The following is a 13,972-nucleotide window of genomic DNA, read 5'->3' as shown; positions in this document are numbered from 1 at the left end:
TCATTCTGGTAACTTCAGTGCCCAGAACAATGGCTTCCACTGAATCCGTTAAGCAAATGAATGTGAACAAGAAAATATGTATTCCAGAGCTAAACTGTGTGCTACAGATAATAATATTTTGTGCTAATTTAGACATGATCTACTTTCTGGGCTAGTGAACAATTTAATTCAGAATTACCAGTACATAGTATACTTGAAAAAATAATAAATGTTTCACTCATGCGTTGTTCATCCATGGTGGTTAGGTTTTTGTTGTTGTTGTTTGTTTTTTGTAAGACAAGCAAGTTCATGTTCCAGTTAGGTTAAAGAAGACTTACCATATGTGAGTTATTGTAAGGTTTTTCCTTTTGTATTCCCAATCTCAGTCAATGGTACTACCATCCCACTTATCAGGAGCCCAAGTCAGAGATCTGGTAATCACCTTGACTCATCCCTTACCTTCATCCCCACATCGAATTTTCTACTGAGTCCTGGGCCTATCTCTGTTTATCTCCTAGATACCTTTGAATCTATCATTTCCTCATTACTACTGTTCTAGGTGGGCCCTCATTTTTGTTTGAACTATTCCAACAGCCTCCTAACTGGACTCAAAATTTTCAGCCTTCACCGACTTGAGTCTAGGCTCCACACCTCTATCAGCATGCTCCAAGTACAGACCTGATCATGTGATTCTCCGGTTCAGGGTTCCTGGAGGCTTCCCCAGCACCTACAGGGTAAAGCTCAAACACCTTGGCATGGAATCCAAGGTCCTTCATATCTGGTTCCTGTGTCATTCTCCATCTCATCTCCCCCACTAGAACCTTTTGCTCTCACCAAAATGAACAACTTGCAGCTCATGATCAGATCCTACAATGTGATTTGGCTTCTTCTCTTAAAATTCTAGTACCAACATCTACCACCAATTCTATATTCAGGTGGTATTGAATGAGTTAACATTCCCAAGCATATGCCTTTATACCTCCTTTGTGTGCTAGTCTCTACCTAGAATGTCCTTCTAAGTTTTCTTCCTGGCAAGTTCTTATGCATCCTTCAACTCAGCTTCAGTTAAGCCTCTTCTAGGAAGTCTTCCTTGATTTTTTGGAATAAAGTTAATAACTTCTCTGTACTACTATTGCACCTTCTCTCTCTCTCTTTCTGACACTTTTGCTTTTTTCTTGCTTTTGTTCTTGCTCTCCTTCTTTGTACTTAAGCCACCATCCTTCTATCTACATCTATGTATTTGACATCCCCTTATAGATCGTGTCTTAAGGACAGAAGCCATGTCTTATGCATCTCTGTATCCCCAGTGCTTCTTCATATAAAGCTGTGTGTGGAATACATTGGTTACTCAATAAATATCTGTTGAATTAAAAACAAATAAAATTAGGAATTTCATTTTGTAAATGCCCCATATTTTAAGACAGAGATGTATTTTACTTGAGTTATATCTATCACCAATTTAATGATTCCTGAGTTGCTATTTCATTTTTCAAATTGCCTCCCAGATTTCTATAACACTGTGAACTACTCTTATTCAAGCTAGCTATTAATGGTTAGTAAGGATCTGGAGCTTAATTTTTTTTAGTGAAATGATGATTTTAAAGTCACTTCAAACCATAGTTTTATTAATAGTTTAAAGTCTTCTAAGAAAGTTATACTATAAGTTGCTGAGCACACTGTTTTCTGTAGACTGAACAAAATTAAGTAAGCTTCAGCCCAAGCCACTTTCTGAATTACGACCAAATCCAATTGGCAGGCATTAGTTAACAATGTTTTATGGTAGTAAATGATTCAACTTTTATTTCTGTGGTATACAGGATAAAAACAACAATAACAAAAACTGGGAATGAATCCTTTCATAAGGACTGTGTGTATATGTGTGCACATGCTCAATCGTGTCTGACTCTTTTGCGACCCCAAGGACTGCAGCCCACCAGGCTCCCCTGTCCATGGGATATCCCAGCCAAGAATACTGGAGTGGATTGTCATTTCCTTCTCCAGGGGATCCCAGGGATTGAACCCACATCTCTTAGGTCTACCTGCATTGTCAGGCGGGTTCTTTACCAGCTGAGCCATCAGGGAAGTCCCATAAGAATTACCAAAAGTCAACCATTTTGATGCGCTCCTGCTTCTGAATTTAACTGCTATTCAAATAAAATGGCTCCCCCACGTCCATTACCAGTCACAGGAGAGTGTGTGCTGCCATCTACTGATGCGAAGCAAGTGAACAGGAAACCTTGTTTACAATTCTGAATTACAAAACAAGCTTTTACAGTGACCTCTTTCATCAGAGCCATTATAATTTGTATTCATAGTTTATACTAAAGATAAGATTAAAAAAACATTGTGACACAATAGGCACAAAGTGACGAAAATCAGCCAGTCAAAATCAAAAGGAAAAAATGATAGCAATACCAGAAAAACTTCCAACCAGAGCAATTTCCCAAATGAGAAACAAACCATTCACTTTAAAGGACAAGGATTTAAGAAATCACTAAATACTAGTATTTAAAAATGGGGCTCATGATGCAGTTTCAGTGACAGAAAAGTCAATCAATGTATTGTCCTACATATCAAATCAACTAAGTTGTCCAACCATGAAAAGATTTTCTCTTTGGCATAATGAACATTCTGATTTCTGCAAACAATCAAACAAAAAACAAAAGAACTCTCTAAACTCATATTGGCTCTATTTGAGGGTATATTAAGAGAAAGAATTTTCAGTGGGAAATTTCAGCTGGGGTGGGGGGCGGCGAGAGAAGGAGGTGTGGGGCCCAGAGGAGGGAAGCCCGAAACCAATTTCTAGGATTGCACAATTTTGCTGACAGTCAGCACCTTTTGAAAAAATTCAGTAAAATGTAGGGGTTTCTTTATTTTCCATCAGATTCAGACCAGACCACAATGAACAAGCCAGACCCAGGCTATCCATCTGTGTAAAACTGAAAGACGATCTGTTCATTTCAGCCATTAATGAATGGTCCCAAGGGCTGGCCCTCACAATTGCTATCTGCATGGAAGAACAGCCTGACAGCTTTGTGGTCTGGGCTACCCACCTCACAGTAATCAGATTCCTGAGACTGAAGGTGAGGCCACCCTTCCCACTTTCCCCGCTTATAATGGAGTCCACTTTGACATGGGCTGTGCCTACATTATAATAAATCTATTGAGATTTGTAATAGGTATCAAATAATAATTTTTACTAAAGCAAAGCTGTCATATTTTTAAAATCTGATATAATAGGATGTGCAAAATAAAGAAAACTAAGGCATTAAGTATTCCAAGAATACTTGAACTGAAATTATCCAGGCAATTCTTTCCTTTATTCATCCCTTTTATACAGAGACAGCCAGCATATGCAGAAGCAAACTGAATAATGGAAATAATACAAGCTTCAAAGGCAAAGAGATTTGAATTCCAACTCTGGCTACATCACACATTAGTTTGGTGATCTGGTAACTTTAGCTTTTTGAGGCTTACTTTCACTGATCTGTAAAATGAGGCTAGGAAAATCTACCACAAGGAATTACGGTGAACATTAAACTCGATAATGTATGTAAAGTGGCCAGCAGAGAAGGCACTTAGTAAATGGGAATTATTTCTGCTTTTATTCAGGAAATAGTTGGTATCAGCACTAAAGAGGCATGTTTAGTCATGTACAGTAAAGTCAATTGGCTAAACCCTCAGTTCCAGTTCTGAGCGCTTACTGACTACTGTAACCCGAAACTTAGCCTTCCCAAATACCTCTGTCTCAGATTGTTTCAACATCAGCACTGTTGACATTTGGGGCTGAATAATTCTTTGCTGCAGAGGAGAAAGGAAGGAGGCCTATCCTTTGCATTACAGTGTTTAGAAGCATCCTTAGCCTCTATCCACTAGATGCAAGTGGCATTCCCTGTGCTGTGAGAATAAACATGTCTCCAGATACTGCCAAATGTCCCCTGGAGGGCAAAATGGCCCTATGACCACCTCTGCAGAGTCTTCCTGTGGCCTATAGCCTACACCGTTCTCTTCCTTTTCTGAGTTCTTTTAGATGGACTGTTGCATGACCAAGAAGGTGTCCTCTTCTCTAATTGTGGCACACTATTAAACCTTATCTTACAAATAAAATTGTAAGCTTCTTAATATCAGGAAATTGTTTTTTGATTGTTTCCTCCAAAAGACTCTGGCAGAGAACAGACAAGTAGGAACCCAGTGAAGAGGCACTTGTTTGTTCATTTTTTCACCCATTCAATCAAAAAGTATCCATTAAGTCCTTTTATGTACCAGGCACTTTATTAGAGCTGGACATGTGGGAAAAGAAGACACAACCTCATCTTTAAAGAGCTCCTGGTCTAGTGAAGAAGACAGACAAGTACAGTGGGATTATTTGCTACAGTGGTTCAAAGTTCAGTCACTAAATTGTGTCTGATTCTTTGAGACCCCATGGACTGCAGCATGCCAGGCTTCCCTGTCATTCACCAATTCCTGGAGTCTGCTCAAACTCATGTCCATTGAGTCGGTGATGCTATCAAACCATTGCATGATAGAGGCAGTAAAAAGATCCCTCAACTCATACTGAGAGAGACAAGGACAGCTTTCCTGAGGAGGCATCTTTTGAGCTGAGGTTTGAAGGATGAGTAGGAGTTAGATTGAGGGCATAAAGTGTAGAAAACTTGCAATTTGTTAGATGCTTTTGGAGTATGAGTTTAATGAGTATGCTTCACAGAACTTTGATCCTTTTCAACAGAGAATTTTTTTTAAGTCTCTCTGACCCAGAAAGGTAACTAGAAAAGGAGTGTTTTATAAAATGGAGCAACTGTGTATGCACAAGCATGGATACACTAATAACACTGCAAGAAGGAGGCTGAAAGCATCTGCTGGCCCTGACTTCCTGTCCATATAGCAATGCTCCTAAATTAAGAGGAAGGGCTATTTTATTGTGGCTGCCCATTTTGATTGACTGTGTTGGATTCTGAGGTTGAATTATCTATCATGATTAATCAGGTGGGCGCCCCTGGGGTATGATCATAGGATATTTTTCATCAGACTGTTTCATCTCTTTGGGGGGAGGTATAATCTTAAAATAAAACTTACTACTTAATTCATTTAGTGAAGTTTTCCTCTAAATTGATTTTTTTCAAGTGAAAATATTTGGTTTCTGTGTAATTAGGAGTAAGGGGGGTGGAGATTTAAAATACACAGTGCATCTCAAACTTTTTATCTCATGATGTCAGGGAGCCTACAAGCAGGTTCAAATTTTTAAAGGTTTAATTCCCACTCAAAGTGGTTTATGAGAAATGCTCCCATGAAGAAACAGATGATGGCAGAAAAAAACTCACTTAGTTTCTCTAGGATCTCCTCATCTGTCATTTTGGATTTTTTCCTTTGCCGATCTGTGTTTCTATACAAAGTACTGGAATTGGCGTTCTCAGCAGATGGTGGTGTGACCTCTTTATTTGGTGCTGCTGGTGAAGCAATCGATTCAACCACAGAACGAGTGTAGATCTTAAAGACAAAAAGTTTTGTTACAAGTTAAAGACAATTGATGAACCAATATTGACACATCAGAATCAGTGAAAGTCCGCAGTTTACATGTGGTTCACTCTTCTTCAAAAACACACACACAATGATTTATTATCATGTACTTTCATAATTATTAAATGTATCCTTTACAATTATGACTCTAGAAGCATCAATTTTTGTAGATCATTAATATATTCAATTACTGACTCAAGGGACATGAATTTGAGCAAACTCTGGGAGATAGTGAAGTACAGGGAAGCCTGCCGTGCTGCAGTCCATGCAGTTGCAAACAGTCAGACATGACTTAGCCCCTGAACAACAACAACAATAAAGTCAGTGTCCCTTGAATCTAAAATCACTGAGTGTGGGTGATACAGATACTAGTGAAAACTCTGTAACTAAATAGTTGTATAACCCTAGATAATTACATCATCTTCCTAAAGTTTTAGGGTCTGAGTATACTTGCTATCTCTCGTCTAATTCTCAAAATTTATGTTTGACCTTCTGCCTTGATTCTTTCTTTCCAGAAATGCCTTCTCTGTCTCCTATCATCTTGTATATGACATGGCAGCCTCCAGGACTATCAATTTCTGTAGAGGTATTTACCGAACTGTACTTACTTACTTCCTCAAGCAGGAGGAACTAGAAGAGCAAACTATAATAAAGGTAGCATTAGGCTATTATATTTTTGGCCACACACAATAGAATTATGATATTCAAGTATCCTATTTTTCATCACTTTCAATCCAACAACCATATGGTTCACTCTTAATGTTGCAGATTCTATGGGTTTGGATGAGTGTATAAATATGTGGGCTTCCCTGGTGGCTCAGTGGAAAGAATTCACCTGCCAATGCAAGAGACGCAGGTTCAATCCCTGGGTCAGAAGGATCCCCTGGAGAAGGAAATGGCAACCCACTCCAGTATTCTTGCCTGGAAAATCCATGGGGTTGCAAAAGAGTCGGACAAGACTGAGTGACTAAACAACAATGTAATGACATGCATCCATCATTATGGTAGCATATAGAATATTTTCTCTGCCCTAAAATTCTTCTGTGCTCCACCTATTCATCCCTCCCTCCACCCTGCTCCTCAGCCTTTAATAAGCTTTTAAAGACAACTGATTTCTATAAAAAAAAAAAAACAACATTTTACAATGCTTCAAGTATACTGCCCTTGAAAGCTCATAGGAGTTAGTCTTTTGAGGTCCCCAAACATGCTGTGCTAATTGTGATCTTGGTTCCTCTGCTGATGCAATACTTCCTACATGATTCCCATGGATTTCATTCTCTAGCTTAACTTCTGCCATGGTTTTAAAATTTAGCACTTATTTATATATTGTTTGGTATTATTCTTTTGCTTTCATGTGCTAATCTGTATCTCTAAATAGTAGCCCCAACCAAATTTGTATCTTATAGTCTAGTTCTTCACCAGCTGAGCCACAAGGGAAGTCCAAGAATAACAGAGTGGGTAGCCTATCCCTTCTCCAGGGGATCTTCCTGACCTAAGAATCGAATCAGGGTCTCCTGCATCACAGGCAGATTCTTTACCAACTGAGCTATCATTGCAAGAAACCTGGATTCGATTCCTGGGTTGGGAAGATGCCCAGGAGAAGGTAAAGGCTACCCACTCCAGTATTCTGGCCTGGAGAATTCCATGGACTGTATAGTCCATGGGGTCACAAAGAGTTGGACACGACTGAGCGACTTTCACTCACTCATTCTAGTTCTGGGAACACAGATGCTCAATAGATACTGGGTCATCAACTAGTTTCAAACTCTAGGATTGTTTCAAAGGACATCTGTTGAATCATTTGGAAACAGTCACTTCGGACTTACTGATTTTGTATGCTCTGGTCTTGGTGCAATGACTGGTGGGGGCTCATTGTCATCTTCTTCTTCTTCCTCTTCTTCATCTTCTTCTTCAGACACAGGAGGAGCCAAAGGAGGCTCTGATGCTGTTTTTGTACTCTTAGGATAAAAACAAAGACCAGGTATTAACTCTTTATTGTTTTTCTTCAGAAATGAGAAAAGGGAGATAAGATATTTAAGCATGTAGGGATAGGAGGGAATTTCATCTTTTACACGTTAGCAGAACTGTCTGCAGTTTGGTGGCCAGGACCTGCCCACACTTAGAGATAAATTGAGGTCAGGATTTAAGCACCATGAGATTTTAAAAATTCCTTTCATTTTCTACTGAGCTCAAAAACAGTGAACTATTCATGTAACATTTTCGAGTTTTAATGTTTTTTAATTCAATGAATATATTGTAAAAATCAAATTGCTAATAAAGTCTTGAATTTGTACCAGGTCAATTGTCATTGTGTTGACTGCTGACAGTTTATCAACAAGAAAAGGGCTATTTTGTGCCTAAAGATAAGAGCATGCATCTGGATATGGCATAAATGTGTGTGTGTGTGCTGTCACTTCAGTTGTGTCTGACTCTCTGGGACCCTATGGACTGTAGCCCTCCAGGCTCCTCTATCCATGGGGTTCTCCAGGCAAGAGTACTTGAGTGGGTTGCCATGCCCTCCTCCAGGGTATCTTCCTGACTCAGGGATCAAGCCCACATCTCTTGTGTCTCCTGCACTGGCGGGCAGGTTCTTTACCACTAGCGCCACCTGGGAAGCCCCGATAGTACAATAAATATACACAAATGTCAAAATAGCCTCAAATTGAAGAGTAGGTCCCTGAACAGTATTTAGTATTTAATAACACTAATACCAACGAATTTGTGATGGATGAGAAGCAAATCAGATTCCTACGACTATGGGAGGCATCATTAACTCCATATTAATTATATAGCTATTAGTTTAACACATTTAGTGACTACAACATTGTTTCTATTTTGATTCCCATCCAGGCTACTAGAAGATGCTGAAACTTGTAAACAATGCAGGCTATGTCTAGAAGGTGTTGTCAATCCCATGAAGTCACATCCTATAGGATAGCTAGGTCTACTGGGAGTGTTTCTAATGCAACAAAAGCACAAGCAGTATGAAGTACAATCTCCTCCTAAAACCACAAGAAGTACATAAAGTGCAATTCCACAGTCCTAAGTTACTGAGTCCCAAAAAAGTGATCCAACTTGACCTTAAGGTTCCAAATTTAGTTCATTTGATCAATAGAAACCCACCCTTAGTCAAGTAGTTTAATCAATTATCTCCATCTGGAAATTCGGCCAGCCCTTTGAACTCAAGTTGCCTCATGGGAAACTCGGCATCTTCTTACAGAAATATGCACCTCCTGAAAGATAATGTCCTCATCTTTTTGGCTACCCGCATATCATTCAAAACCTGCAATTATCTTTGACCGAAACCTTTCCTCCAACATCTAATCAGTAACCTACATATCTCCGGAATTTAAATCTAATCTCCATTCCCACTGCCACTGTCTCACGTAGGCCCACATCACCTCTGGCCTTGGATACTTGCAATATCTCCCCAGTCGGTTTCCCTTCATCCAGTCTTACCTTCTGTCCTTAATTCCTTATGAACATGTGTGATCAAATCACCCTTCATAAGCTTTAATAACTTAACTCTCTTGTTCCACAAAACTTCAAGGGCTTTTCCCCCTGTACACTTACTTAGACCAGATTCCTTAGAATACTATTTAAGGGCTTCTATGATTTGGCTCCAACCTAACTTTCAAAGCTGAACTCCTATGATTCCTTTTCTTGCATCTCAGTCTTCATTCAAATTCATACCCCTTTGTCCCCTTGCTCTCTTCACTACCGTGCCCTTTATCATGCTTTCCCTTTGCCAAGAATACCCTTCTGTATCTTCACAGATCCAAATCGCATCTGAACTTTAGGATCGAGTTCAAATTCCACATTTTCTATGAAGCATTTTTCTAATTCAACATCCAAAATATGTACCAAGTGCGTATTCTGTACTAGGCCCTTGAAAAGGGCCGCTCTCTTTATCCCTCCCCAGATAAAAGGAAGCTCCTTTCTTTGAATTCTCATAGAAAATGAATATATTTTATGGTGTGTAACATGATTCATATGGTACTGTGCTTCTTTATGTTTATACTTTTCTTCCCTTACTGGACTGAGCTCTAAATTTCTTAGTTTTGATAAGGAGGCACTTGATAGATACATGTTTTAAAAAGTAAATTCCAGTTGTTCTTATCTTCAAACAGTGAGTTCATTAGTTTCTTTCCTGATCTGATGGAATATTTTGAACATTATGTAGATTTAGTTTTAATTCTACAAGTAAAACCAATAGAAGCAAGCTAAAAAAAGGCCAATGTATCTTAGGAGATAAAAGCTGTTTACAATAAAAACCAACGCATGGACCATCCTAGGAAGTTGGTGTTCAAAATAACTGACCTCCCTAAAGAGATAACAACTATTTGTCAACATACCTATCTAATATTGCACAATAATGACAGTAATTAAATCAAGGGAGGTAAGGTATGTGTTGATGATGGAAGGTTGGCATTTCTGTCTTTCCCACTTTGTTATCATCTTCCTTCATGTGCTGTTTTCAATGGAGTCCAGGAAGCTGTCACAGCAAAGCAGCAGCAGGAGGGCAATGAGCAGTGAGAACAAGAGAGCTACCTTCTGCTCTGTTCTGAGAATTCTGAGCAAGGCACCAGTACCGGGGCCTCATGCAAGTCTCATGTGTGGAGAAAATGAGTTTTCATCCTTGTTGCCATCTAAAAGCAGCAGCAGTAGTAGCTTACATTTAGTGAACACATAGTAGGTGCTAGGAAATGTACTAAGTATATTATATGCATTATCATATTCAATAGTCACACATGTTTTAGGAAGCAAGTATTGTTAGTATTCCCAGCTAAGACTGAGGAAAGAGAGGGTCACAGAAATCAAGCCACTTTCCCCAAGTGGCCTCCACTTGTAAGTGGAGGAAAAGACTAACAACTTATGTCCAGAGCCTTTAGTCTTTTAAGTTTTCTCTTTAGTTGTGGTAAAATAGACATAACATAAAATTTACCATTTTTAAGTGTACAGTGCAGGAGAGTTACGTATATTCACATTGCTGTGCATCCATCACTGCTATCCATCCCCCGAATTCTTTTCATCACTGAAACTCTGTACCCATTAAACAACACCCCATTTCTACCTCACCCAGCAACCACTTTCTGTATCTATGATACTGACTACTTTAGGTACCTTATATATAGACAGAATCATGGTATTTTTCTTTCTGTGACTGGATAGTTTCACTTAGCATAATGTCCTAGAGGTTCATCCATGTTGTAGCATATGTAAGAATTTCCTTCCTTTTTAAGGTTGACTAATAATCCACTGTAAGGATATACCACTTTTGTTTATTCATTCATCTGTTGATGGATACTTGGATTGCTTCCACATTCTGGTTACTATGAACATTGCTGCTACAAATATGGGTGTATAAATACCCACTCAAGACTCTGCTTTCAGTTCTTCTGGGTATACATCAAGAAGTAGAACTGCTGGATCATGTGGTAATTCTCTTCTAAATTTTTGAGGAACTGCCATATTATTTGAGAGTCTTTAATTTTCACCAGTAATGATTTACTGCGGTCACACTGACTGCCCAGTGTGATATCAAGCAGGTTAGCATTTGTCCTCTATAAAAGGAAGAATTAGCTTGATTATCTATGACTCTGAATAAGCAGTTAGGAAACTTTCGCTAATGTTAATTAAAATATTTCACCCTTAAGGAAGCAAACAGGGCAGGAAATTATTTCTATCAGGTTATCAAAATGAAATTCATACAAAGAGAAGCCTTGTCTAAGATTATTTTCTCTGTATGAGTAGTCTTTCAGATACTATAGCACTTTCAAGGCCCTTGAGCTAAGTTCCTTATTTTCCAGTCACTTCTCTGATAAAACTATCTATGGGACTTTTAGTTATCCCCTCCCCACTTCATCTCAGTTTGTTGGAACAGGTGACACCAAAAGATGTATTGGTATGGCCTTAGACAAGTTATTTCACCTCTCTGAATCTCATCTGTAAAATGGAGACAGTGATAAGACTTACTTAATTGGGTCATATGCTGAGTGAGAAAAGTCAATCCCCAAAGGTCATATACTATATTATTTCATTTATGTGAAATGTCCAAAATGATAAATCCATAAAATCAGATTAGTGATGCCCTAGGGCTAGGGTGGGGTGGATGGGGTTAACTCTAGGCAGACTTGGGAGACCTTATTGGGGTGATGAGAATGTTCTAAAATTGGATTATGGTGATGGTGGTACAGGTATATACATTTACTAAAAACTCATCATCAAACTGTACACTGTAAAAAGGGTGAATTTTATCATTCTAAATTATACCTCTTAAACTATTTTTTTTAAAAGACTCTATGTGTATCTAAAAACTGGGCCTGCACAATTATATTCTGTTGGACCACCAGAAATACCAAACATACAAGATCATTTTCAATTTTTCACTTACCGAAGGATGGGCTGCTATGTATCCATGTGCACTTTTATCTGAAAAGTGAAGATAAAGATATTAGCTTTGTTTTATAAAGACTGCCTCATTGAAAGACTATGCTGTAAAAAACCGCATGTGTTTGACCAGAAGGAAAATTTTCAACTCAGTATTAAATAGCTATCATGACAAATGATGTTTTTCTTAAAATAGTTCATACCCTTGCATCATCACCATATTCTCGCCATCCCATTTTATAGGTTTTAATGAAGGCCTCCAGTGAATTGCCCCTATACTGAGCAATGCTGAGATTACCTACTGCTGACTGGTATGACTCTACTCATCTATATTCAGAATTTTTCCTCAGCTTCCTCCTTCCCTCTCCCCCTCCTTCCTTCTTTTCCCTTCCTTCCTTCCTTCCACCCTGCCTTCTTTTCCCCTTCTGTTCCTTCCCTCCCCTTCCTACGCTATTAGTCACAACATGAGAGCATCAAGAAAACACATGGTGAGTTTCAGAATACAGCAATAACTCAGATACTGTTGAGTTCTAAGCTAGATTTCAGGATCTCATCTTTGTAAGCTGAGAAAATTCAACACATAAAAATAAAATGGTTAAAAAGCAGTGGCAACATGGAATAAAGAACAAATTCTGCAAAGCGGCCCTATGTATTAAAACCAATGCCAAGAGGGAGGGGCTCTTTATAGCTGAAGCTGTAATGATAGTATTCTCTTCTTCCTTTAGATGTAAAATAATAAATTGCTTAAGAGATTCAACCCAGATTATCCTTTTCAAAATGCAAAATTATTCTTTGGTATATTTTCCAGTTGTTTATAGTGCAAATTTGGACATCAGCATGTCAAAGGCCAGGTCACATGCTAGCAAATGAAGTTGAGATAAGGCAGGAGGAACACAGTCATTTTGATCTCTTATAAATACCAAGACATATGTCTTTTGTAAGTCTGATTTTGAGGTCTGATCAAAATAATCCAGCAACCATAAAATTTGCGCTGTGCCATCATGGTGCAATTCAATGATCAAAGGGATAAAATAATAAATTTCAAGAGACCAGGGTTTGATCCAGACACCTTTTATTTCATGAACACATCACAAGGCCTGATCCTAAGTGACTTGACTTTCTTCACGCCAGTGAAGAGACAAAACAACAACTGTGATTGCTGATTCAAACTGACAACTACTACTTCACTGGACAATTTCTTTGTTTGAGCTCTAAAATCACCCAAGTACCATAAATCTTCTAACATCAACTTCAACTTCCAACTTATCCTCTGGCTGACTTATGTTGAAGTCATTTGGAAAAGGAGCTTGATCTGTCTTCAAATGCCCTCCAGGCATTCTGTTCTAATCCTGAAGTTCTGAGACTGAAATGACTTGTTTTTTGTTTGTTTGTTTTGGTTTTTTTTTTTAATTTATTTTTTATTTTATTTTATTAGTTGAAGGCCAATCACTTCACAACATTTCAGTGGGTTTTGTCATACATTGATATGAATCAGCCATGGATTTACACGTCTTCCCCATCCCAATCCCCGCTCCCACCTCCCTCTCCACCCGATTCCTCTGGGTCTTCCCAGTGCACCAGGCCGGAGCACTTGTCTCATGCATCCCACCTGGGCTGGTGATCTGTTTCACCATAGATAGTATACATGCTGTTCTTTTGAAATATCCCACCCTCACATTCTCCCACAGAGTTCAAAAGTCTGTTCTGTATTTCTGTGGGATGTGCTGCACAGTTTGCAGAATCTTAATTCTCCAACCAGGGATCGAACCCAGGCCCGTGTCAACGAAAGCATGGAGTCCTAACCTCTGGACCACCAGGGAATTCCTTCTCCTTTACTTTTTGATATCTTAGACTTATTCTTACCTCCCGATGTAAAGCTCATGTATTTCTGGTTGTTGACTGTTTCTTTGGAATCATAGAATTTGAGAACATCTAGAACAGCTTGGGGGTTCTTCTTCTGTTCCAGCTTTGTTATGTTGGAGGTTTGGAGTAATCGTGCCCATTGCTCAGGAATTCCCTGTGGACAACCAAAGGGAAAGAATGGCAGCTCAGAACATTCGGCAGCTGCATTTTCATGTTCCAGTAAAGT

General features: G+C 38.9%; 1 protein-coding gene across 4 annotated transcripts in view; it reads right to left on the bottom strand.

The window, feature by feature from the left end:
- The window catches only part of PAK3 (p21 (RAC1) activated kinase 3), a 127,788-nt gene that overhangs the window by 56,360 nt on the left and 57,456 nt on the right, over positions 1-13,972 (bottom strand). For all 4 annotated transcript variants that reach the window (XM_061137883.1, XM_061137881.1, XM_061137880.1 and 1 more), the window contains 4 exons: positions 13,747-13,900; positions 11,888-11,925; positions 7,320-7,451; positions 5,298-5,463 (listed from right to left, as the gene is read on the bottom strand). In XM_061137883.1, the coding sequence (XP_060993866.1) occupies positions 5,298-5,463; positions 7,320-7,451; positions 11,888-11,925; positions 13,747-13,900 (490 nt within the window). The remainder of the gene's footprint in view (positions 1-5,297; positions 5,464-7,319; positions 7,452-11,887; positions 11,926-13,746; positions 13,901-13,972) is intronic.

Source organism: Dama dama, chromosome X, assembly GCF_033118175.1.
Source record: "Dama dama isolate Ldn47 chromosome X, ASM3311817v1, whole genome shotgun sequence".
NCBI classification, from domain to species: domain Eukaryota; kingdom Metazoa; phylum Chordata; class Mammalia; order Artiodactyla; family Cervidae; genus Dama; species Dama dama.
Note: the sequence above shows the minus strand (reverse complement) of the source record. Positions and strands in the feature narration are given on the sequence as shown.